At 56.1% G+C, this 23,779-nt stretch overlaps 8 protein-coding genes across 8 annotated transcripts; 3 read left to right on the forward strand and 5 right to left on the reverse strand.

Moving 5' to 3' along the window:
* Positions 1-436: 436 nt before the first annotated feature.
* On the forward strand, positions 437-1,216 carry BDY17DRAFT_325345 (uncharacterized protein; the record flags this gene model as incomplete). The annotated part of the gene is made up of 2 exons (XM_033737346.1): positions 437-483; positions 535-1,216. 2 exons carry the CDS (start codon positions 437-439, stop codon positions 1,214-1,216), a joined length of 729 nt encoding a protein of 242 aa, XP_033588401.1.
* Positions 1,159-5,526, reverse strand: BDY17DRAFT_172327 (flavin reductase like domain-containing protein). Its single transcript, XM_033729825.1, has 4 exons — positions 4,253-5,526; positions 4,190-4,192; positions 1,329-3,730; positions 1,159-1,212 (listed from the first exon to the last, which is right to left on the reverse strand). The coding sequence occupies exons 1-3, from the start codon at positions 5,441-5,443 to the stop codon at positions 1,355-1,357; spliced, it is 3,570 nt and encodes a 1,189-aa protein (XP_033588402.1). The 5' UTR covers positions 5,444-5,526; the 3' UTR covers positions 1,159-1,212; positions 1,329-1,354.
* Positions 5,527-5,679: 153 nt separating this feature from the next.
* On the forward strand, positions 5,680-6,226 carry BDY17DRAFT_317543 (uncharacterized protein; the record flags this gene model as incomplete). Its single annotated transcript, XM_033736110.1, has 2 exons — positions 5,680-6,006; positions 6,059-6,226. The coding sequence occupies 2 exons, from the start codon at positions 5,680-5,682 to the stop codon at positions 6,224-6,226; spliced, it is 495 nt and encodes a 164-aa protein (XP_033588403.1).
* A 1,278-nt stretch (positions 6,227-7,504) lies between these two features.
* On the reverse strand, positions 7,505-13,225 carry BDY17DRAFT_253258 (uncharacterized protein; the record flags this gene model as incomplete). Its single annotated transcript, XM_033731327.1, has 2 exons — positions 7,505-12,860; positions 12,951-13,225. The coding sequence occupies 2 exons, from the start codon at positions 13,223-13,225 to the stop codon at positions 7,505-7,507; spliced, it is 5,631 nt and encodes a 1,876-aa protein (XP_033588404.1).
* A 187-nt stretch (positions 13,226-13,412) lies between these two features.
* On the forward strand, positions 13,413-15,435 carry BDY17DRAFT_282489 (uncharacterized protein). The gene is made up of 2 exons (XM_033732069.1): positions 13,413-13,518; positions 13,581-15,435. Exons 1-2 carry the CDS (start codon positions 13,469-13,471, stop codon positions 15,316-15,318), a joined length of 1,788 nt encoding a protein of 595 aa, XP_033588405.1. The 5' UTR covers positions 13,413-13,468; the 3' UTR covers positions 15,319-15,435.
* On the reverse strand, positions 15,436-18,787 carry BDY17DRAFT_299798 (uncharacterized protein). Its single transcript, XM_033733952.1, has one exon. It carries the CDS (start codon positions 18,434-18,436, stop codon positions 15,800-15,802), a length of 2,637 nt encoding a protein of 878 aa, XP_033588406.1. The 5' UTR covers positions 18,437-18,787; the 3' UTR covers positions 15,436-15,799.
* A 1,886-nt stretch (positions 18,788-20,673) lies between these two features.
* On the reverse strand, positions 20,674-22,267 carry BDY17DRAFT_172492 (uncharacterized protein). Its single transcript, XM_033729827.1, has 4 exons — positions 21,685-22,267; positions 21,569-21,630; positions 21,228-21,500; positions 20,674-21,082 (listed from the first exon to the last, which is right to left on the reverse strand). The coding sequence occupies exons 1-4, from the start codon at positions 22,143-22,145 to the stop codon at positions 20,982-20,984; spliced, it is 897 nt and encodes a 298-aa protein (XP_033588407.1). The 5' UTR covers positions 22,146-22,267; the 3' UTR covers positions 20,674-20,981.
* On the reverse strand, positions 20,689-20,922 carry BDY17DRAFT_226967 (uncharacterized protein; the record flags this gene model as incomplete). Its single annotated transcript, XM_033730149.1, has 1 exon — positions 20,689-20,922. A coding segment is annotated over one exon (234 nt), but the record flags the coding sequence as incomplete, so codon positions are not given.
* Positions 22,268-23,779: the final 1,512 nt, after the last annotated feature.

The following is a 23,779-nucleotide window of genomic DNA, read 5'->3' on the forward strand; positions in this document are numbered from 1 at the left end:
AATGATCGTGGCTGACAAGTAGTCTTCACATCAGTTCTTTCCCAGTTTGAGGAGGGGAAACACAGCGTAACCCATGGATGAATTGAAATTGAGCGGACTCTGAGATTCAGATGAAATGAACTGATCGCAGTACCAGCACATGACACGAGGAACCCTACATGCAGGTACATGTATGGGCACCACCTGCCTCGCTGGCACCTTCCCATTCAGCAACTTCTTCCCCTGCCCCTTCCTGCTCTGCCCCTCCCTGTTCTGCCCCTCCCTGCCCTGCACTTCCTTCGTTCACGTTCCTCTTCATCCCTTCTCTTCCGCGTACACGTACCTTCACGTTGACTCCGACCCTCAATCCTCCCTCTCACCTTGTGGGCTTCGCAGCTGAGATCCAGTCGATGCCCATCCTTGCACTCTGAGAGTGCACTCCTCACCCGTGTCAACGATGACCAACCACTTCGACCCACGTCGCAGCACGGACGATGCATTGAAGTGAGTTTCCCTGGAGTCCTGTGCTGATAGAGCTCGGCTGACTTGTCCCAGCTTTCGTTGCGACTCCGTTAGGATCCTCGTTGGGCCGGACAAAGACTGTTTCAGCCTTCCACGCTCAGTCATTACATCCTCTGCTGGCTTCCTCCGACACCGTTTCTCCAACAACCAGAATGAGATTCATATCTTTGAGACCTGTCCCACGTCTGCACCCATCACTTTCAACACCTATGCAAATTGGCTCCATACCAGGACGATTCCACTCACTGCGAGAGCAAAGTCACCGCGTACTGGGACTGGCAGCCAACCTGAAGAGCTCCAATCCCTTGAGCTTGGCCATCTTTACTTGCTTGGCGAGGGTCTTCAAGATGAGGAGTTCAAGAACAGTGTCGTTGACGCACTCATTGCAAACTTTCATGACGGTCATCTTCCAGGCCCCATTTGCATTGAGACGATCTACAACTGGACGATGGAGAAGAATGATAGACACAGGAGGGTCTTGGCACAAGCATATGCCAAGCTGGGGAACAAGTCGCACTTCAAAAGCCTGCGCGACAAGGTGCCTGCAGACTTTTTCGTCGATGTCTGTATGGCGCTGACCGAAGTACGCGACCCGGCTGAATCGACGATCCTGGTGGGCAGCAACTGCGCCTTCCACCACCACTTTGAGACCGAACGCTGTGGCGACGACGGGCGACCCAAGAAGCGTGCACGAGTCGAGGAAGGCAAGGACTGAGAACATGATTAGAGCCGCATCGATGGTCGACGAGACGAACAAGAAGAGAGCGAACGCGAAGAAAGCGGCGAAGGGGAGGTATAGAGTCACAAGAGGGATGTGAAGTCCTTACGAGATGTACGAGTAGCACATACCACCTCACACATTCCCCTGAAACCCATCAAACTTCGGCTTCCCACCGTCACGATCGCCTTCATCCTCCTCATTGACCAATTCCCTCAACCTCATAAGCTCCGTCGCCAGAAACTGCCCCTCCTCTTCCAACCGCTTCTTAACAGCAGCAAACTGCATCTGATCCAGCTTCCCCTCATCTGACAACTGCCTGACCTCATTCGCCTGCGCAATGAGCACAGCCTGGCCATTCTCAATATTAGTCTCCATCCACTGCGCATTCCTGAAATCCATACGCCCGTGGTCCAGCATTCGGCGGAGCCTCCCCGCCGACCCGAAAGCGAGTTGCTTCGTTGCCTGCCGTTCGTTGCGCGTGATGATCTTCTCGAGTTCGAGAGATTCTTCACCAGTCAGTGTCCCGCTCGCGAGACCATATTTGAGCCGGTTTGAGGCATCGTGTGCGGTCTTTTGGGCTCGCATCATGCCTCGGATGGCTGGGCGGGCTGGAAAGAGGTCGTGGGTGGTGTCGAAAAAGTCGCCGACTGTTGTAGAGAGTAGCGCTGGATCGGAGACTGCGTTTTGGATCCTCGCCTTTTCGGCCTGGTCGGTAGACTCTGCTTTTTCCATTTGTGCTGTAGGTTCTCCTTCCTCGATCTGGTCTGCAAATTCTCCTTTCGATGGTATGGAATAGGTTGAGTACATTCGAGCTCTGGTGAGGGTTGAAAATGTTGCTTTCTGCGAGCCAGGAATGTTGCCAGGGGCTGCGTTGTACGTTGTTGCGTGAGTCGCTTGTCTCTGGGGCGCGGATCGAGAATCAGGTAATGCGTCAGGGTCGATGTTCGGTCCCACGCCTCTATATCCTCTCATGGCGTACGACAGACCTTCGACGGAATCAACCTCCGTATTCTCCCCCTCGGATCCTTCGGCCGCTGGAGGAAAGAAGACATCATACACTTCCGCAACGACGATGATGTGATCACCGACATTGATGCACTTGCTCTCCAACACGGTAGCTTCAAACCGTGCAATCAGCGCGCCGTCCCACTCCAAGGTAGGCAGCGTTTCGGCACCATCTGGTCGTGATACAGATACCACGACACCCAGCTGCTGAAGACGATGGAAAGGCTCGCTGGGCTCATCGTACGGCTGCGTGAAAGCGTGTGCTAGGGCGGCGCCTTGTGGACGAGCAGTGAGAACGTGCACAGCCAGTCGTCCCGAGGCGCTGATGGCATCCCAGCTGCGCGATGGCACACGGAGGTTGAAGGAGATGATAGGTGTCGGTGTTAAAGACACTGTGTTGAATGACGAGACTGTGACGCCGCGGGCCAATGCGAGCGGGGAGTCTGAGGCGGCCTTCTCTTGTTTTGCAGGAATGCTGGAGGTGATGACAACCACCGGATGGGTGAGGGGCCGCAGCGCACGTTTCAAGTCCTCTGACAGTTGCTCCGGATCAATGTGAGCATCGTGGGTCACTTTCAACTTCTCGGCCGCCTTCTGGGCATTGACGGGCAAGGAGCGGCTCAGTGCTGGGCTTGTGGAATATGCCCTCGCAGCGTGCATCGATCGAGCCATTGAAGTCGCAGGAATCCAACCAGCGCCAATCTCCGATTCTCTCTGAGATACCGGTGAAGTTGTCTGAGGTCCTACAAAGACTCCACGCGCGCTCTCAAGTTGGTCAATCTTCGTGCTTGTTTCCTCATGATTTGTGAAGTTGTCTTCGGATAAGTCGTCTGCTTCTGCAGCAGTCGTAGTCGCCTCAGTAGGAGTCTCGCGAACGGTGTGTGCCGACGGCTTCATATCTATTGGATCAGGAAGTCGTTTCACAAGACGATCAATGTATTGCCGGCCTGCTGCGAGTTCGTCGGAGGTTGCTGCGCGTAGAAGGAATCCAGCTTCCTCAGCTCCCTCATCTCTGGCATCACTTGTCGCCAGACAGCCCGTGTGATGCCATATATCCCTCTGTCTCACCTTCAACCATCCCACAGCCCTCGCAGGAACGGAGAGCTCAGCTTGCTGCGGTAAGAACTTTGTAAAGGCAAACTGTACCTTGGTTCGTACGCCCAGTGCCTGTACGACAAGTCGGCTGATCAATCGCTTCATCGATGCCAACTGCTCCAGGTTCGGCGCTACAAGCGTCATGTGCCCGGGTTCCGACACATCTCCGTTAGCCGTAGCCTCATGTGCGAATTCAATGTCGCAATCACCGAATTGTGATCTGATGTCTTCAATCTTCGTGGCGAGGAAGTCGGATGCTTTCGCAGGAATGAAGAGGCGATCAAACGTTGAATGTGGCCTTGCATCGCTGACAGGCGCAGGCTCTTGTTCATTGTCAGCCTCGGGCTCAATGTCTTCTTCCTGTCGCCCCAGCTTCTGCTCCTCCTGTTTCTTGAGCTTCTGAGCTTCCTGGTTCTTGATCTTCCGAGAGTCTTGTTTCTTCGTCTTCTGCGTCTCTTGTTCCTCCATCTTCGGCGGCTCCTGTCTCTGCATATTCGGCGCCTCGCGTTGCACCGTCTCACGCGCCCTCCGCTGCTCTGCCATTCGTGCCTGCGCCGCCCCCCGCTGCTCATCCGGCGCCGAGTTGCTCTCTCTCCACGAAGGATGGGCCTCACTTAGTCTAGCAATGGCTTGCTGCACATCTTCAAGGCCTCCGGAGAAAATGACTGGCGTCGACAATCCGGGCGTAGAGCGGAGCGGCTTGGCCCGCTCAGATGCGCCAGGCTTCCCATAAAATGGCAGCGCAGAGAAGTCATTGCCGACTTGAATCATCGGTTTTCCACGGGCGAGCACTTCGTTGATCCAATCACCGCTCTTGATCGTTATGAACCACTCCCAGTAGTTTTTGGGATATACAATCTCCACAACCACCTGGCGAAGATCTGGTGAACGTGCTCGAAGACAAGGCGCGAAAGGAACCAAGCTCTCCACTGGTCGATTGTCGAGTTTGGGTAAGTCTCGCTCCCACAGTGGCAACTCTGAGCGCTTCGTTTCATGTGCTGCCGTAGGCGTTTCGATGTCGGAGGATCCGGAGAGTGGTCGTTCTGCATCCACGCTGGCGCGCTCAACAGGCAGTCCTCCATCGTCCATGCCCCTTTTGTACTCGCTCGATACTCCTTTCACAAAATCGATCGGACCAAATAGCGCATAGAAAGAATCTTTTACCAGCACGACTTGCTCCAAAGAGCCTTTCACTATTACAGGCTGCCACCAGCGTTTGCCTCTGAGCTCCTCAAACACCTCAAACGAAGGTTTGACAATGATCTCTGCGCCAGAGCTTTCTCGGATCGGTGTAAGGCCGCGCATGGTATTTCGCAGCCTCCCGTGCCATAGCGCGCCAGGGTATACCACTTCGGCTGTGATAAAGTTGCCGTCGGGTGATTTCTCCCGAAGAACCCAGGAGAACAGGGTCAGGGACGAGGTTGGAACCTTTGTTTGCGGCATGGGGGGTTTCTTGGTCCACTCCAATTTTCGGGATGGCATGCGACCTGCAGTAGCTGGATTTGTGGCAGTCCCGAGCAGTTCAGAATGCACGCGCGTACATTGCTCCACAGTCCCACTGTATATCACACTGACCACCCGCACTGCATTTTTTCCCTCGACATGCTGCGTCACAGCCTGGTCGCCGACATCAATGGTAACTGGGACCTCATCGCTTTCGCTCGAAGAGGCGCGAGTAAGACGTTGTAGGCTGCGGCCGTGGCGACGCTCGAGCGCAGAGAGGCTGTCGGCGGGGATGGCAGTTTCGATCATGATGCCATGGTCAGAGCGGTAGCGTACCACTGTCTCCCATGGTTGGAGCGTATCGAAGGGTCGGTCGAGGCTTGATATTGCACTGCCGTTGAGCTGTGAGGAAGGGAACGGAAGGGGCGTCGCGGAGGAGGCGTGTTGGCTTTGACGTTCTCGTCGATCGACATCTCCGCGTGGCCATAGCACAGATTTGGATCCAGTCTTGTATTCGAGCCCTCTTGTCAGCAGCGAGGCTGTAGAACTGAGCGGGCGGACATGGACCAGCGTCTTGGACGAGACTTTTGGTGATGCGTGCTGGCGTTGAGTTGTGAGCACAGTCCATTGGTAGAAGGCACGATAGAAACGCCGAGCTGCTGAACTCGGCTCGCGCATGATGATTGAGGGCGAAGAGGCAGAATAGGCCTCCTGCCGTAAGTGCAAGAAGAAGCACGCGAGGTGCAAAGGTCGAGATGAAGTGGTCGATGATGTTACGGTCGGCGATATGTGCAGCCGACCAATAAAAAGTCGTCTGGTCTTGGCTCTCCCGAAGCTCGCCGCAACTTAACTTTCACTCCAACGATCAAACCTCACGTCTTCACATCGCCATTGATCCTCGCCTACATCCGATCATGCTCTCCTCCGCCGCTCCTCGTATCTCAGTGGGGCCTCGGTGCACCATCTGCGCCCAGCAAGTCCGTCACGCGACGCTCATCCGCCGGCCAAAGCGACCATACACCTTCACCCAACTCATTACCCTTTCCGATGGCAGTACCTTCCTACACCGCACCACATCGCCGCAGCCGATATATAAGACCACCAAGGACACAAAGAATACCGCACTCTGGAACCCTAGCAGTCAAAAGCTGCTGAACGTCGAAGAAGATGAGGCGGGAAAGCTGAGGAGATTTCGACAGCGATTCGGCCGTGGCTTTGATGTGGATGCTGCTGATGCTGAGGTAAGTTGTGAGAAAGATCTTTTACATGCTTACGCGACTGACATGGACTCAGGGTGCTGATGAGGCCGGAGAATACGAAGACGACGGCGATCAAAGTATGCTGGATCTGATTGCTGGCACTGGAAGGCAGAAAGAGGCCACGGCCAAGGATGAAGCACCCGGTGGTGGGAAGAGGGAAGACAAGAAGCGGAGTGGAAAGGGCAAGGGAGGGGAAAAATGAGGTCCGCCGAGTGGACGAACGAAATCCTGAGTTCTCGAAGCTTTCTGGCAGCCTTTCAGGGCTCTGCGGGTCGCTCCACATGGCATCCTCTCGGACACATCCTCATATCGAAGTCGAGTGCCTGCCAAACCACAGCCCTTGTACGGAGGTCCACCCCCCGTCAATCTGGTGGAGTTCGCGGGATTCCCTGGTCACATCCTCCTCTCGATGTCGATTGTCTGCCGGACTACCGCGCTCCTTCTGGTATTCGCTTTCCGGCTCTAGTGGAACCCGTTCAATCCTCATTGCTTCCCGGGCACCGCCTCCCAGTCCTCTCCATTATCCATCACCATTAGCCCCTCCCGCTCCTCCTTCTCCGCCTTTTCCTTCGCCCTTCTCGTCTCGTCTCTGTCTCGCAGAGCCTGGTGCCAGTCTCTCTCGATTGGTTGCCGAACAGGGTGTGGGCGAAGTGAGAGTAGCCGCAACGCCAGGTCCATGGTGAACTCTGCCGGCCAACCCTCGCATTCTGACACTGCATCAAAAGCCGCGGCTCCGAAGGCGAACATGTCAACGAAGAGCCTTCGCCCGCGAGAGCCGGCGGCCGTGTGGAGGTACATATACAGCACGTCTTTCGGATTTGGGAGTGACTCTCTCACTCTTGCTCTGGTGTCTTCCCGCTCTTTCGAATACCGGTCTGCCATCAAGTCGAGCACCACGTTCTGGAACCTCATGTCTTCGAGTTTCTCAGCCAAGAAGTATAGTGGAAGCAGACCTTCGTAGTCGATTTCCCAGCCGCGGCCCAAGAGACTCGGTTGGAAGACGTTGGTGTACAGCCAATTGGCATAGGCGTTGAAATGTCCAGCGTCCCATTCTGGCTGCACCAGAGGATTCCCGAAATGGAGGCGGCCGTCATTTAGAAGTCTGCGAAAGTAGTCCGAGCTCTTGGTGATAACTTCCGTGTGAATCCAGAACTTTCTCTCTTGATAATCGGCGACGATCTGCACGAGAGGGCAATCCAGGCTGCTGGCGGTCAGTACCAGAATGCTTTCATTCGAAATAAACGAAGACTTACCAGTACCTGTCGGCATCTGGTTTGCTCATCTTGGGCTGTTGAGGCGAGAGCGCTTTCTGGAGCAATATCAATCAGGGTGATGTCAAACACGAAGAGGGTTTCTACGTGTTGGTTGAAAACTTCAATACCCAAATCTATGGCCAGGAGCGCACATGCATTCAGCAGCCAGGGAGACGTGAACTATCGAATGCATTCCTCATCACTTCATTCTCTTCACTCAATCATATTCACTGAATAACCCTCTGCTTCTCCTCAATCCTCGCCCTCAACCCATCCACAACCTCACTTCCAATCCACTTCAACCTCCCATCCCCTTCATCCCTCACCTTCTCCGCCCAAGCAAATAGTACCCTCAAATTCCACAACTCCCCCCTATCCCCACCCTCTACACCCCGCACAAGCGCTAACCGATCATCAACCACCGTCTCCCTCTCATCCGTATAAACAGAACTGTGCACGTCAGGCGGCAAGACAAGTTCCAACTCCGCCTTCTCCAGCTCCTTGAAAACGGGAAGGGCGAAAATGCTCTGCCACGTCTGCTGCACGGAGTTGGCAGGCTGGATGGATTGAGAAGCGGCGTCGGTGCCGTTGAGCGCCGAAAGGGTAGCGGAGAAGGTGGAGGTGTGCGCTTCTGAAGCCGGACAGTGGCGGACGAAGATGCGCTGGTTTTGTTTGAAGGCGGCGAGGTGCGTGGGGTTGGCGGCGAAGTCGAGCGTTACGCGCCAGTAGGAGGGATCGTTGGTTTGCACTGTGGCGATGCTGTCTAGTTCGGGTAGGAGGCTGGGGGCTGTCATTGCTTTTGTTGTGCCGTCTTTTAGGGAGACGAGGAGTGGCATTGAGATGGGTTGTTTGGTGTCGATGTCTTCGACGATGAGACACCTCGCTTCGGCTGCGAAGACCCAGAGGTGGCGGAAGGCTTGCAGGTGGACGTGGTTGTCTTGCACGTCGGTTGGGTATAGAGGGTAGAAGGCGCAGATCAGCGACGCAATGGCGAGGTTCGATGTGCCAAACGTATACGTCCCGCCACCCATGAAGAGGATGCCGATCGCCAGGTGAGAGGCTAAATGAGACCCGTAGGACGTGTCGGGGTTCGTGCGTCCGTGTAGACGGCGAAGGTGTCGGAAGGTCTGCAAGTCGCCTGTACCAGCCATGACGGTAGCAGCAGACACAGCGAGGACGTCCATGCAGCGACGCAGAGTGGATCGAGTCAATCTGGTGTCGTAGTTGAATGCTCGGGCATACGCCTCTGAAGCGATCCCACCGGGGAATGAGGGAAAGCAGCCTAGCAGGGTCAGAATCTCATCTCGCGCATGGACATTGCCTGTGCCAGCGTATTTGAGACTAAGCGCCCACGCGAGTCCTGTAGCGATATTGAAGAAGGGGATGTCGGAGCTCTTCGCACAGTGCGCAAATCCGCGAGTCTGAAGAGACTTGTAGCGGACTTGATAGCATTTCGGCAGATTGGCGTAGATCCATTGTGGCCTGTCTGGCGAAGGCTCCTGGACCGCGATGCCGTCCCACAAGATGATATGCCTCGCCATCGCTCGCAGCAGTAGGACATCGGGTCTAACGTGGTCAAATTGGGCTTCTGTGTCTGGCACATCGATCTTGTGAGCCATAGCTCGGTCTCCTGACTTCATATACACCAGAGCAACAGCAACGACAGCACCAGCTGTAGCTCTGTCGAAGACGTGTACAGCGTGGACTGGTCTGGGTCCGACAGCGATAGCCAAAAGCCGCTCGGGAAGGTACATGCCATGGAGGCCGCGAAGGTCCTTGCCTTTACCTAGGTTGATGAAACCCAGCGCAAGCCCGGCAGCAAGACGGTATGACTCGTCTCGCAAAGGATCCGGTCCGCTGTCGGGATCTTCGAGCTCCATGTGTTCAATCTCTGATAGCATGATCTCGCTCATGCGACGATGTTGCGTATTGTAGTACAGCAAGCCAATGCCCATAAGACCAGCTGTCTGAGTGATGGGCGACACATTGAGCTCCGCCGCGCCAGGAGGAAGCATCCGAGTGATGTGTACTGAGAGCATGCGAGTAATGAGAGTGTCCATAGTGCCCATATACGATGCGGACAGGCCGAGAAGCAGACCGACAGACGTCATAGTGTGTTTCGGGGTGAGATACTTGAACGACAGCCACTTCGCCAGATTGCGCAGGTGGCCATTGAGGCCCAGAGCCAACAGTAGTCCGGCATGTCGATTCGTCAGGTCATTCGGCTTGTTGAAGGCAATCCACGAGGTATCGATGCCTTCTATGGTGCGAGAGATACGGAGACCAGCAGACACACCAGCGTGGAAGTATGCCCAGTTCACCCGCTCCTCGGTGAGCCCGCTTTTGTCAGTCGTCATTGTGTGGCCCATGGGTTGCATCAAGCAAGAATTGCTGAAACCAGCCAGGTGGTATCGGTCCGTCAATAGAGGCGTCTGAGAGTCGAAGTGTATCATTCCATCCCCAGCGGGCAAGGCAATCATGCGAATGGTGACCCACTGCATGAGCTTCCTTTGCTGCTCGAGGTGGTGTGCATCGCTCCAGTCTGGCTGCTTGGGGCATTCTGCCACTTGCGGGCTGTTGTAGTGCATCAAGCTGACCGCTTCCACCAAACGGCGGTCTTCGTTGAAGATCAAACGCGAGACAGCATGGCGTTTCGCTTCCTTTGTCTTGCCGATGTGAGGATGATGGTCTAGTGCGTTGCAGACCGTCTGAACATCCTTTGTGGCAAGAAGAGCGGGGAAAGTGGAATGCGGGAACGGGAGAGGCTGCGCTCTCGTGTCGGTGTCGAGATCATCTCGCCCAACCAGACTCAACAAGCTTGAGGACCATGTGGTGCGCGGCTCTTTCTCACACCTAGCAATCGCTTCTCTGAACGGAGCGGCGATGCCAGATGGCATGCTTTCTAGCATCTCAGTTGTCATGAGATGGCTAGCCATGGCCTCGACTGTGGTAGCAGCATCTTTCGCGAAGCCAGAAGTCGATGCCAGCAAACCAGACAGGGTTTCGATTCGAGGGGTTGACTGGGTACACTCAGTTTTGTACTCACCCGATAGGGTTGGTCCGGTGTCTAGCGACGCAATAATGTCCAATGTGGGATACTGTTCATCCGAATGTGTTTCAAGAGCACGCTCGAACCAATGTGTGATGCCCACCGGCTCTGGCATCAAGGGAATGGGATCCGAAGAGTCGCGCATCTGAGACCGGACAAACTGCCATCGCTCTTCACGCGCCCCTTCCATGTGGTAGTAGCAACCAGGCGAGAAGCTCCATGGTCGCACGCCCAGCCAATTCCCAAGTTGTGCAATGATCGCCGGCAAGAAAGCCGATGATGAAGACCCTGAGTTGAGAGTGCAGAGTTTCTGCTCCTCATTGAACACATGAAGACCCAGCATCAATTTGATGCCTGTCATTCTGATCTGTGAGCTAGAGTGTTCACCAGCCCGCTGCGGCGTAGACTGATCCAGTTGATTCGCGAGCGAAGCGGCAATGGTGAGGAAAGCGTCTCTTTGTGACTCGTGGCCTTTCGGAACTTCCTCTCTGTACATCCAGCGCCAGGCCGCGTCCATGGATAGCATGGATTCTTGCTGTTGCCGTAGCAGCCTAGCTTTCCAAACAGACTCGAAGCCTTCGGCCGGCAAGCTTCGCAGGGTTGATCTGGTCTCATCATCAAGGGCTGGAAGAACCAGTCCAAGGATAGTCGTTGCAAATGCCAGCCACTCGGGATCAGCAGCAGTGGTCTGGAGGACTGATGGATTTCGTAACAACCAAGCGTGCGCGGTGTGCCAGAGAGGCAGCATCTTCGCGCCTTGCTGTCTCAGGAGCACGAGTCGGCAGACTCTGAGTAGCTTCTCTATTCGACCAGAATCCGGCCGCAGCCTGATCTTCCCAAGCTCAGAAGCGTTTATCTGAGGTTCTGACGGCGACCGGTCATCTGGCGAGAAGAGCAAGCCCTGGCCCTCAAGCAACAAAGCTTCCCTACCCTTGTCTCTGATTTTGGTGATCCCACCACATGACTCAATCCTCGATTCGTGAACCAGTAGCGGAACGGCAACATTGGATGACGCGCCTGGCATGTGGTTCAGAGTCCGATGCTTCACCAAGAAGTGTAAGGTTGTGAGTGTGTTAGTGGCTCGCTCATGTATATACACGTTGAGTCTCTGATCATTGCTTTCTGGCAGCGGCAAGCTATCCCCAAGCGTAGCCACTTGGATTGCATTCGCAGTGATGCCCACCGACGAGTGATCGAAGGCCAGCGGGATTGAGTGGAGCTTCCTGGCAACAAGCTCTTTCTTCAAGTCGCCATCGCCGCCACCGAAGATATTCTCAGCGCCGGCAGCCTCAGAGGCAGCTCGGATCTGTCGCATAATGGCCTCCACGGTCTCATCTCCATTGATATCCAGATCGCCGTTGGTATCCATGGAGTCATCATCCGGGCCGAGACTTCGACTGAATGTACTTCCGGGGGTGGAGCCACGACTTTTGCGGTGACCGAAACTTCTGCGATCGTTGTATCCACCAAACGAAGTATTTCGCCGTCCACCGGGCACGCTAGAAGCAGCATGTGCTGCATTCTGGCTGCCTCGGACATCGGAGTTCATAGAGCTGATTCGCCTGCTTTCTCTGGCATTCTGCTGCGAAGCTGTAGGATGATAGTCTGGATCCATCTGCGATGCCATGGCGTCTTCCTCCTCCTGTCTCGTGGGTTTCCGGGAAGAAGAAGGGCCGGGATGGGGAGCTGCGAGTTCACTGGGCAGTCGAATGGAGCCCGCAGCGGCCATACTTTCGCGGGTCCCCTCTCGTTGGCGAACTCCAGGCGTCGTTGTCCCAGTCGCAACCATGCTGGCGCTAAGGAAAGAACTTCGCCGTCTTGCACTTGCAGCCTTTTGTGCCGCTCTTTGCTTCATCAGCGAAGCCAGAGACCTCTCTTGGACTTGCCACGCATGCCAGATTGTGAGAGTATGGAGTTCGTTATTCGTAGTGACGATGAGCATAAGTGATCCGCTGTCTGATCGTGTCCCGCTCCTCAGTTCATCCGTCGGTGAAACATAGACCACCTGCTCACTGGCACTCAGAGGCTCGAATTCCACGCTCATGCCGGATGGCGACTTGCTCGACAGTCGTGGCTTGAGATTATGCGAAGAGTACGTTACAACTCCAAAGTCCGCTAGAGGGTTTGTCAAGGAGTATAAAGGGGCCAGATCCTCATCGTGAGGCTCGCCAGGACTGCCAAAAGCATCTTGAAACAGAGCATCCAGTCGGTTCTTGCTCGCCAGTGGATCTGAACGGGATGGCGGCGTACCGCCAAAGCTTTTTGCAACTGTTGGAGACGCCAGAAAGGATGCCGATTGCCAGTTCCTTGGGGATAGAAAAGAACTGGGTGGTGCTCTAGGAAATTGCGGCGTTGGAGGCAATGACGGGGTAGGTGATGATTTTCTTTGCACGATGACACCGCATGGCGCAGGAAAAGCCTTCTCGACTTCGACGGGCAGGTCGAGGATATGAGTGGAGCCATTTAGGAAGTGCACATGTGCCTTGGTCTTCAAGAACACGATCAGCGCCCGGGAAGTCGATGATTCGACGGAGCTTGATGACGTCCTCCTTCCGGGCACATGATGGCGCCGTGGACCTTTCTGAGGATTTGGAACGGCTGTGGAGGCAGTGGAAGTTTTGGACAAGCGCGTGACGATGCTGTCAACCGTTGGGAACTGTGTCAACACGGCTTGAACGACGGCCTCTCCCTCGAGCTCGAAGCGATACACATTCTGGACAAATTGCCCATGTGACCAGACGACACAGTCCTTGGTGGCCAGTATTTCCTCTTGGATCTCATCGTCTCCGTCCCATGAAGCATGACATTCCCATTGGTACAGCTCTGGAAGGGGATTCGCCGGTAGCAGTCCTTCAGAAACCAGATAGGCCAGGGCCGCTGGCGATTCGTGTCCTGCCATCCTCTCGGTCCGTGAGAGAGGTGACCACACTGTTCATATTTCTGCAGTCATGCGTGGACGTCAGTGGTGTAGTGAAGTGTGCGTAAACGACAAGGAAACTTGAGGTGGGGTGGAAGTTGAGGGAGACGCGATACGGCGCGTCGCCGAAGCTTGTTAACGTACTTTGTTCGAACTTCACCCACCCACTCCGTCATTCTACACCCACCTCGTCCACCTCACAACTACCTTGCTGCACCGCCCACGATGGCGACAGAACCGAGAGTATGGAAACGAGACAGAAAGCTTCGTCTGAGGTCGGTCAACCCTCCGCAACCGTGACGTAATCGAGAGCATGTCCGCTAACTGAAACGAACAGCTACGAAGTGTCACACCGCATCCACTGCTCCTCCATCTATCCCATCGCAGCCCCGAACGGCTCAACAGTTCTCTTGTATGGCCATGAGAAGGGTTTGCGCATCGTTTGGCGAGGCGGGCGGAGAGTACGAGAGCAGCCACCAAAGTCCTCCCGCGGGCGAGCAAACGGTCTCGGCAGGAGCGAGCATGCGATGATGATTGACGGCGATCAAGACGAGTACGAAGGCGAGGAAGACGAGCAAGACTCAGACTGCCCCTACCCTACAATCACACAGGATGTCGATATCGAAGTGGGCGCCGCCGTCCTTCGCATCGCCGTGCCTTCCTTCCCCTCGCTGCCTTTCTCACCACTGCTCGACCTCACGAAAAGTCACATGTTTGTGGCATTGGCGTACTCCAATGGCATGAACACGCTGTTCAAAATTCCGCTGGCGCCTCCTGCTTCCTACGACAGGGCAGTATGGGTGGAGAAGGTGATTGAAGAGGTGGCACTTTCGTCAGATGGGAGCATTGCGAATGATTTGGCAATCAAGATACTGCCAGTGGACGGTGAGCCGCGGGCGGAAGCTCAGGATCGGCTGATCGCTGGGCAGGTGTTGGTTGCTAGCACTGCAAAGGCCGTAAACATCTGGCGATTAGGGTTAAAGGCGGATCCTACGGCGAAGCTCGAGACCAGCACAGATCCCATCGCCCGCCTAGCCTTGACTGGACGGAAAGTGTCTTTCCACCCCTCTTCGGGAATCGCCCAACTCTCGATTACGGACACCTCTGGCGCCGTCCGCATCTTCGAGCTCCCAGCGCTTGGAACTTCTACTCAACGACCATCTTCACGCACTTCCATCACTTCGGCTCACGCCGTGCATGGTACGGAACGTAGATGGGTCACATCTTACTTGACGCCATTCTTCTCCCCGGATGGCACCGCTTCGCTTGCGAGACGTAAAAAGATCTTAGACGCCAAGTGGATCCTCGGTGGTCGCGCCATTTTTGCCCTACTCCACGATGGTGAATGGGGCATTTGGAGCTCGACCAGCACAGCAGTGAGCAACAAAAACGTTGATGAAGACTTCGCTATCCACGGTTTCCTGGGCACTTCTAGCACTGCAGAGGTCGCAGACGCGGGCAAGCAGAAGAAAGCCGGCTCGAAACTGGCTCCCATGACACCGAACACGAGGAAAGCAAAGGCCGAGAACCTCTTTAGCGGCTCGCCCAGAACCCCCGGCACTGCATCGACAGGCGGAATCTCAATTGCATACACCGCGCATCGATCTGGACAAGTGGACGAAAGCTTGGTTCTATGGTACGACGGCGCCATCTATTCGATCCCAAGCGTGCAGGCTTTCTGGCAGCGAAGCACCAACAACAGCAGCGGTAGCGGCTTCGGCTCCCTCTACGCCCCCGGCCTCACGCACATCACCGACATCGACCTCATGAACGAGCACATCACCTCCATCTCGCAATTCGCATCGAGTGCAGCGCAGACCAGCAGTCTCGGGCAGATGAACACGCAGCGCGACCTGCTCATCTCGGCGGAACATCGCTTCATCATTGCGCAGAATCTCGCGCCACCGACGTCGTCTAGACCACTCTTCTCCGCGCCCGCGCCTACCGAGCTTCCGCCGCCTGCCAGAGACCAACTCATGCTCGACGCCGGCGAGCTGGATCTCGGTGGCATGAATCGAATGCTGGAGCACATGGCGAACGACGCAAAGACGAAACGAGTCGGCTTTGCCTCGTGATCACTGTTGTTGCCGCAATCCTACTATGTTAGCGTCAAGATACCCTCCCCAGCCATACTGTGCCGCAATGGCACATCTCACTCCCACCTCTCATTCCCTCATTTCTCCTCCTCCACAATTCCCAAGCTGCAACGAGCGAACGTAAACACCCGCGTGGCAAGGTGGAGCACTTCCTCAAGGTCCATGAGATCTGCTCAGTAATCCACGCGGGAAAGCGAACCTGCCCAACTCCGCCGCGTCTCCGACAAGTCCGCAAGGGCGTAAGGAGCACGGAAAACTCTTCTGCTTCCCGACTTTTCGCTCCGCCTCACAAGGCCGAGAGAAGGTGAGGTTGTGTGGAGGGAGTTGTGGCTGGCGGCGTGGCGCTTCCCGCCCACTGCACTTCCGCCTCGAATGAGGATTGTTAAGAGTGTGGTGATGGCGAGGTGCGTGGCTGCTACAAATATCGCTTCTGATGTGTTGCTTATGATTTGCTCAAATGCTATGGATATGTTTCTGCAATGCGGCCCACGAACCCTTCCAGTCCCGCGATGCCTTTCTCGCCTCTTTCCTGTCCGCCGTACAGGCCTGGCCCTCCGCCGGGCATGACTAGCACCTGGTCTCCGACCAACACGAATTCGCGTGCGGCATCGAAAGCGAAAGTGACGAGGAGGTGTGGAGCAGTGACTGCGCCGGCAATAGTAGTAGCACTTTCGCGCTGAGTTTCCTCTTCCACAACGTCTCCAATGGGTTGTTGGAGCTCCTCGAAGTCGAAAGGCTGCGAGCCGTCTGACTCTCCCCTCATAGTAGCTATCGGTGAATCCGGCGTGCGGGCAGACACGATCCGCGCCGACGCTCGTACGCTCGCAATGTAGACTACCACGTGATTCCCGACGGCGAGCGAAGTCAAGTCTTCCCGCTTGAACTCCGCGACGAAAGTGCGAGTCGCTTGCGGCTGGATGGAGCTGACGACCATGCCTTTGCGGATGCCGCTCAGCCCGTTGCTGCTCCAATTCGTGTCGATGGGAACGATGGCCAGCGTGCCGACTTGATCTGCGCTGAGTTCTGGCACGGGGAGGCGCAGGTTGCGGATGGTCGAGACTCTACAGCGAAGCCAGACTTGGCCTGGCGGCTGGATGTGAGTTTGCAGAAGCTTTGTGTCGCGATAGGCGCCGGGGAAGGACCGAGAGGTCGGAAGGTGTGCTTGGGGTCTGCGAACTTGTCGATGGTCGTTGTCTTCGTACGCGGCTTGCTCGTGGATTGATGAGGGTCCTATGGAACAGATGTCGTTGACGCCGATTTTGCCTTGACGCATACGTCCCGAGACTATGACACCTTCCTCGCCGGCGGGTCGAGTGTAGACGTCCTCAATGTGAAAGAGGAATCCAGAGCCAGGAGACGATGTAGCAGACGGTGCAGGGATCGGTAATTCGTGCAGTAGAGCATGCAGGCTGTCGATACCGGTGCCTCGGACGGCGCTAGTCAGAACGATGGGGACGGCTTGCAGAGGGTCATTCAAAAGCGGCAGCACCACATCGTAGGCTGCATCGATGGCGGTGCCACTGACTGATTGCAAGTCATCTTCCGAACCATTCGCGGCCGGACGAGGGAAGATTGCCGGTTTCCTTCCCGCGGCTTTGAGAGTGTCGAGAATTTTCGATAATGTAATCTTCAGGCCGGACTTTGAGGCTAGATCAAGCTTGGTGATGACAATAACGAGTGGCAGCTTCAAAGTCAGACAAAGGTCCAGTTGCGCTTGCGAGAGATCCAGGTCAGGTTTTCCGAGTCCGAGATGTTGCTGAGAGCTGTCTCCATTCCCATCTCTTCCGACTGAGAAATCGGTGTCGTCTACGGGTACGCATAGAAGTGTCCAGTGAGGCGCCCAGCCGACCAGTCCGCGCAAGATCGTCCGTCTGTACCGCGGATGGCCCGCAGAGTCGGAGATGAAGACGAGTCTATTGCTGCTCGCGCCAACATGAATGTCAATCCACGAGGCCGTGTTCTCCGCGGCATAGTTGATCACCTTGGCATTCACGTCTTCTTCATCCGCATAGCCGATCAATTCTTGAGTGACGGAGCTGGTAACACCTGAACTGATCTCGTGACGATGCTTCAGCATGCTGATCCGACTCTGACCCCGGCCATTGTCCAGGGTTGACATTGTCAAGGTGCCGAGTAGTGAGGATTTGCCAGACATGGTTGGTCCGGTCAAGGTGACTCGTAGCTGTTCAGTAGAAGCATGGGTAGCTGCGCTCTCGGTCTTGTGATGCAAACCGTTGTTCTCGGGTTTGGCGCTTCGCGCGTCCGGATTGACGGGCTGCAGCAGCGGCTTGACCATAGCTTCCACGACGATCAGATTTCCGGTGTGCCGAGTTCTTCGGATCTCAGCTTCATGGTGGACAGACTCGATCCACTCGCACTCTCCAACGACCTCTCGACGGAGGATTTCGATGGCACATCCCAAACAAGCAGCCATGGCACGGAGGTTGTTCAGGCTTTCCTGCATTTCGTCCTCGGTCAACCCAACCAGAGTTCCATCGTCGGCCACTCCAATTTCGTAAAGCGCGCCTTTGCTTTCCTCTAGACCGTGCACGAGTCTTGCAGGAAAGTCCGGTGCATTTAATTCGGGCAGAGGCTCCGGCAGACTAGGCAAAATGATATTGGTCGCTGACGAGGAGTGATGAGGTGATGACTGCTGAAGCCGCCACAGTAGCTGCGTAGTCAATTGCTGCAGTCTGTGTTGGCGGGTTTGATACGTGGAACCCAGGGGCGGAGTTGAAGCCTCGGATGCAGGTCCAGGTGCGACTCTGGATCGCTCGAGATCTGCGAAAGGCTCGATTCGTTCCTCGCCGTATACACTGTAGCTTCTCCCACTGGTGCTTGTAGATGCATAGATGAATCTTCGACGCGGACGAAGGAGTAAGTGTAGTTTGTACTCCACAGGGCCCTCCTGCGGCTCAGCTTCCAGGCGGATGTTCCGCAGGGACCGTGCTAACTTGTCACCCTTGCCGTGGCGAGGGTCTTCTTTGTCTGGCACACTAGAGAGCTCGGTTTGAGGCTTGCCATCGCCGCCGACACCGCGGAGCCAAGGAGAATCCACTCGTGGCGGATCAGGATCGAATGTAAAGATAGACGCCATTTCGAGCCAGATGAGATGAGTTTGGTCCGTAGACAAAGGACTTCAGTCTTTGGGCAGACCTATAAAATCAGAGCACGTGTCATCCGGATCGTATCCTTTGGTTCTTTAAATATCGAGAGTTGGTGTGGGAATAGTGTATCTGAAAGAGTGTGCACAGTCGTGGCAACATCCTGGCTATGGATATACCGGTGACGGCAGGGAACGGAATGCGTGGAGTCGCTCAAGAAAGGTCCACGTAGTACTGCGTGAACGATGGCCAGTTGGCTGATTCCATGATGTCTTTGTGGTCACGCAGTGAGAATGAATAAACGTCGCCCGACTCGCTCGAGTCGTGAGGTGGACATGACATCGCTTCGGCCCGCTCCCGAGATCTCATCAGGATTCCCGCCCGGCGCCGCGTGCGCGAGATCTTGGGCGGACGGGTGGACGGGACTGGATGCTTGATGCTCCTCCAGCGCCTACATGACCGCAGTGTTCCGGAATCTGGGGTTGGATTGCGACGACACGAAGTCACTCTCATCGACGTCTGCTGTCTGATGATGGAATGGGACTCGAGTGATCACTGGTGTAATGGCAGCTACCCTCACTTGTTACCCGACCCTCTTTTAGCGACACTCGACTATGTCAGGCCTAGGAAACAGTCCAAGAGTGATCACACGTGACAGATTATGAGCACTTCGATTGCAATCGCATCACAGCACAAGCCCGGGGCATATCGTCACGATTTGCTAAAGCAGCGCCCTAAACGGTAGTGGTCGGAGGCTGACACCGCGATCGGCACAGCTCCGTAAGCAAATGCGCTGACACTGTTGAATGTACCCATGCACTGATCGAGCGTCTCGTGCTCACGCCGGTATCTGGGCGCCAAGTGTGATGGAGACTGGTGCAATTCGCGAGTCAACTCTTCCATTCACACCGTCGTCGTTGATGTGGAGCCGACGGAGCAACGTGAGTCAGGCAGTGGGCAGCGCCGGATGCTGTGCGATGCAGAGATGTGCGCCGAGCAAACCACTTTCCAATCGCAGACAACGGTCAGTCGCCAGGCCTCCGCAGCCAACGTCGACAGTTACGACCGTTTTCATCTCGCAAGATTAGAGTGTGGCTGTACATCTGGAGGCTGCGGCAGTTCCAATCTGTTGCGCTGAATATAGCAATCAGGTCTCAGACCTAATCAAACCGGCGCCCCGCAAGCGTATAACTCTCACCTTGAACCTTGCCGACGGCAGGCAGCTCTTTTGCGCCCTCCGCCACGAATAGAAAGATCATCGGGACCAATGCCTTCGGGCCCGAAGCTTTTCAGCCTGCGGCCGTGCGATGCGATAGTGGAGGAGAGTTGGGAACCAGTCCCAAGCCGGGAGCGGGTGTTGGTATTCCCACCCGGCTGACAAGCTCGGCCAATCGTATTCCAAACCGAACGGGCAAAGGGCAGATTACGGGGCGTCCAGCCGCTGCTGTGCTTGACGGTCGATGAGCATCGCAACGTGTGGATGTAGTAATGATGTGCCCGTCACGCCAGGATAGGCATATGCGAAGAAAATATTCCAAACCGCAGAGGCGCGCCCGAGTATTACCCAGCCAAGGCTTTGTTACCAAGGACCAGGTACGCCCGGCAAAGAGCCACATGGGCATGCCTTGCCTGCCTTCTCCACATGGGAATTTCCCGCTCTCTCAGTCTCCTAGCCGTGCACGCACGCGTGCGGCGTGCGCTGGGAAGCTTGACGTTAGGCGGGCCCACGTTAGTCGCAAACTCTACTGCTTGCTGGCATGCGGGCAGCCAGCGGGACAACGTGGCTCGTACAGTACGGGGGTCGCGGCAAGCACGGATCGGCAGCGCCAAAGACTGCTTACGGGGTGCCGGGCTTGCCATGGGGGGCTTCTAAACCAGACAAGTCTTGCCCTAACTTGGAGCTGTGGGTTTGGAGGGGCTTGAGGTGTGATGGGTGCTGCTTGCTTGGCCGAGGGTAATGCATAGGGGATGAGCGGTCTGGATACGATTGAGATGGGAGCATACTGAGTGCTTGTAAAAAATGTGAATGTCTTGTAGCTGTCTGTTCCCTCGTGTGTATCATTCGACTGGTTTCCATCGCCCGAAACCCGTCATGCGCATCATTAAGTCATTGCCCTCGCAGTGGGTATTAGGAACGTGTGTCCGCCGAGTAGTGTTGGTGAAAGGCTGGCAGTGATGAAAGAAAGCGCGCGCGCACGCGCGAAACAAGAAGCAGTAGTATCATGATGGCCGCTCAGTTCGCTTCTTCCGATGGTCGTCCTTGCTTGGTACATTTATCGTGAGCCAGATGGCCGTTGCGCGCAGTCGTCCGGGTGAACTCGGCACCGCACTTGGGACAATATGATTTCGCCGCCGTGCCAGACTTTTCGCGCTGGTGTCGTAACAGGTTGCTGAATGTCGAGAATTGCCGTCCATTGCATCCATGCTCCCAGCACTGGGGCTTGGGTCTCTGGTTGAGTATCCGTATCGACGAGTCGCTGCCCAGCGGCTTTGAAAGTGCCTCATTCACGCTGCTGCCCACGAAGGGAGGCGGATAGCTTAGGGGATGGTGAGTGGAAGGCGCGTAGATGTTGCCTGCTGCTGCCGGCGGAGTGGCAAAGGATTGCGCGTAGATTGCATTCTCGTACGCGTTGGGAGTTCTGAACTCGTCGTTAGTCTTTGCTCTGAAGAAAGGCGTACTATGCTCTGCACACCTCGACGCGTTCGGGTGGTATTGATGCATAACGTTGTGTGCAGAATGCGACCTCACGCTTGGTGACGGCATGGCGTTCTGGTTCATCCCACCCATGGACGGAACGGTGTGACCGGAACCCATGGGGAACTCGGTCGTTGGGATCGCTTCGTAGGCATTGCTGGGTCGTCTGTAGCTTTGCATGTGAGGGGAATCGGTGTGCGTCGCGATCGATGCCTCGGAGGGCCGTCGATCCCTAGTGCTTGGGACGGTCGCAGGCTTGTGTGGGTAGATTGCCGGACTCGACGAGATCGTTGGCGTGTATGCCGGGGCACCCGTCGATGCCGCTGGCTGTGATACTCGGACGGCGTGGTTGTAGTTGGGCCCTATCGCATAGTCTGGTCACGTCAGCTTTTGGTCGCACAGGATGGTGTTGGCGTGTCGTGGAACTCACTGTTCGACTCTCCCTCGACACTGGGCGCCCCGTATTGTGAGGGTAGAAGATAGCCCAGCGAGCTGCAATCACGTTAGCTAGCTGGCGAGTATGTTCACGAGCACCACCAGACGCACCTCATTTCCGCGGAAGCAGCAGCAGCGGCCGATTGATCGAAATGGTCAAAGGTGCCGGCGGGTGCTTGGACGTCATTGGAGCCGATTGTCATGATTTGATGCACGCCCGGGTCCGACTTGGGCGGTGTTGGGACGGTCCATTGCGGAAGAGCTTCGGCGGAGGATTCGGCAGGGTATGCGTGCGGTTGCGGCGATGGCTGTGGAGTCAACCAATGCGCAGATAAGGCTGGCGAGTTGACGGAACGATTGGAAGGCTGGTGTGCTTGGTCTGCGGCCAAGTGATGCAGTCGCTCGGCCTGCGCGGTTGATACGGAACGATCCCGAGGCAGTGCTGTACGCTTTTGAATGCCGCCTCTGCTGTTGATGGGGTGCAGAGAGTGGTGACTGGGAATGGCGGAATGCACGCGATGCAGGTGTGCTGGTTGATGGAAGTGGGCGGAGGAGTCCATCATGACAGACATGGTTGGAGAAAGACAGAGGGGGGAGGCAGTAGGTAATGAATGGAGAAGTCTTACATCGGCGCGGCGAGGCAGGCCTGGGGGCAGGTGAGGCAGAGATATAGCAATTCCAACCCGCGCCCGGTCGCTGAAACAGCCAAAGCGCGAGAGGGTTAGGGCTACCGCGTGCCACTGCAGTGCATTAGGTTGCGGGCACGTTATTTTACTCTGCCTGCTGGGCCCCCCGTCTGCAGCATGCTGAGCCTCGTTCAGGCGCGCGCTGCCCTTTCATCATCGCTGCAGCTTGGCAACGGGCCCGGCGGGCCACTCGGTACGCTAGCGAGGCCTGGGGCGTCTTGGGGGGGTTGCCGAAGTTGCGCTGCGGCGTGGCCATGCTGCATCGATGCCGATCCGGCGGACGATGATGCACATCCCCAACCGCGCGGGGTCAGAAGTCGTGGGCGTAGGCAGCAAGCGAAGCGCGGGCGCGCCGCGATATTAGCTGATTCACGCCCCGGGTCGAGCATGTCATATTCGGGGGGGGGTAAGCACAGAGGTGTTTGCTGATGAGCGGGGGCCGAATGATGCATGCGCATTCGCTGCCCATAACTGGTAAGCAGCGCAAGGCGGAGACGGACTCGGGTAAGCACCGCGTGCTCTTTCCGCCCCCGACACCGACAGGCTAGAATGCTGCTATGTCGAGGTGTAATCTTCTCGTCAGTGGAGGAGGTGAGTCTGGGTAGAGAGCTGCTGGTCCGTCATCAAGGCCACGCGCCACGCCAGCGCCGTTGCAGCCGTGGGTCGTTCAATAGCTGTGATGTTGGGTGGTATCGATCGGATGGCATGCCACACATTGACGTGACCCTAGCCAAAGGTCCCGTAGTAACAAGGTTTCTCCCAGTAAACCACCTCCACCCGGGAGTTCTTTTGGGGGGGGCAGCATAGCGACGCCGGCTCCATCGATGAACGGTGGCAATAGATATGGCGGGGGACCTGTGGCCAGCGTACCATTAGTCGTCATTATCGTATTCACACTCACATTTACCAAGCGAGCGCAATCTTGTCGCGTCCACAAGAGTGATTGATGAGCAGAAAACCGTGCTGTTTGATGCAGAGGTAATTCGGCCGCAAGACGCGCTACGGAGACTTATCGTGTCGAGCGTGATTCCTCCTCCGCCACGACTTCTGGCACCTCCCCGACCCGTCAAAGCAGTCGCCCGAACTACATCTGCCACCTTACATCCTGCACAGTTACTCGAGGAGCACCCGGAGCTCGCTGAGAATCTGACAGAGAGCTACTGCCCACCTCTCGGAGCTTCGGACGCCAACCGTCTCTTGATCTATACCCATATCCCGTGAGCATACATCGCGAAAAGCGAACACGTCGAAGACAATGTCCCCAATGTTTCGTTCAGGTGTCAACAACCTCGCTTACACGCACACGCATACAGGTCCCATCTCGCCCCGCGCTCAGGAGAAAGACGGGCAATTTGCGCGTCCCCTACTAAAGCTGCATGCGGTCCCAGACGTGTCGCTGGTGTCTGCATATCGCTTCAACGCGAACCACTGCAAATTTGACGGGCTCCTGCGTGCCGCCCGAGGAGATAAAGGTCCGCCACGTCGCCACGCAGCCTCCGCGTACGTCGGCGCCATTCGAG

The sequence above is a fragment of the Neohortaea acidophila genome, assembly GCF_010093505.1.
Source record: "Neohortaea acidophila strain CBS 113389 unplaced genomic scaffold BDY17scaffold_7, whole genome shotgun sequence".
In the NCBI taxonomy this organism is placed as follows: Eukaryota; Fungi; Ascomycota; class Dothideomycetes; order Mycosphaerellales; family Teratosphaeriaceae; genus Neohortaea; species Neohortaea acidophila.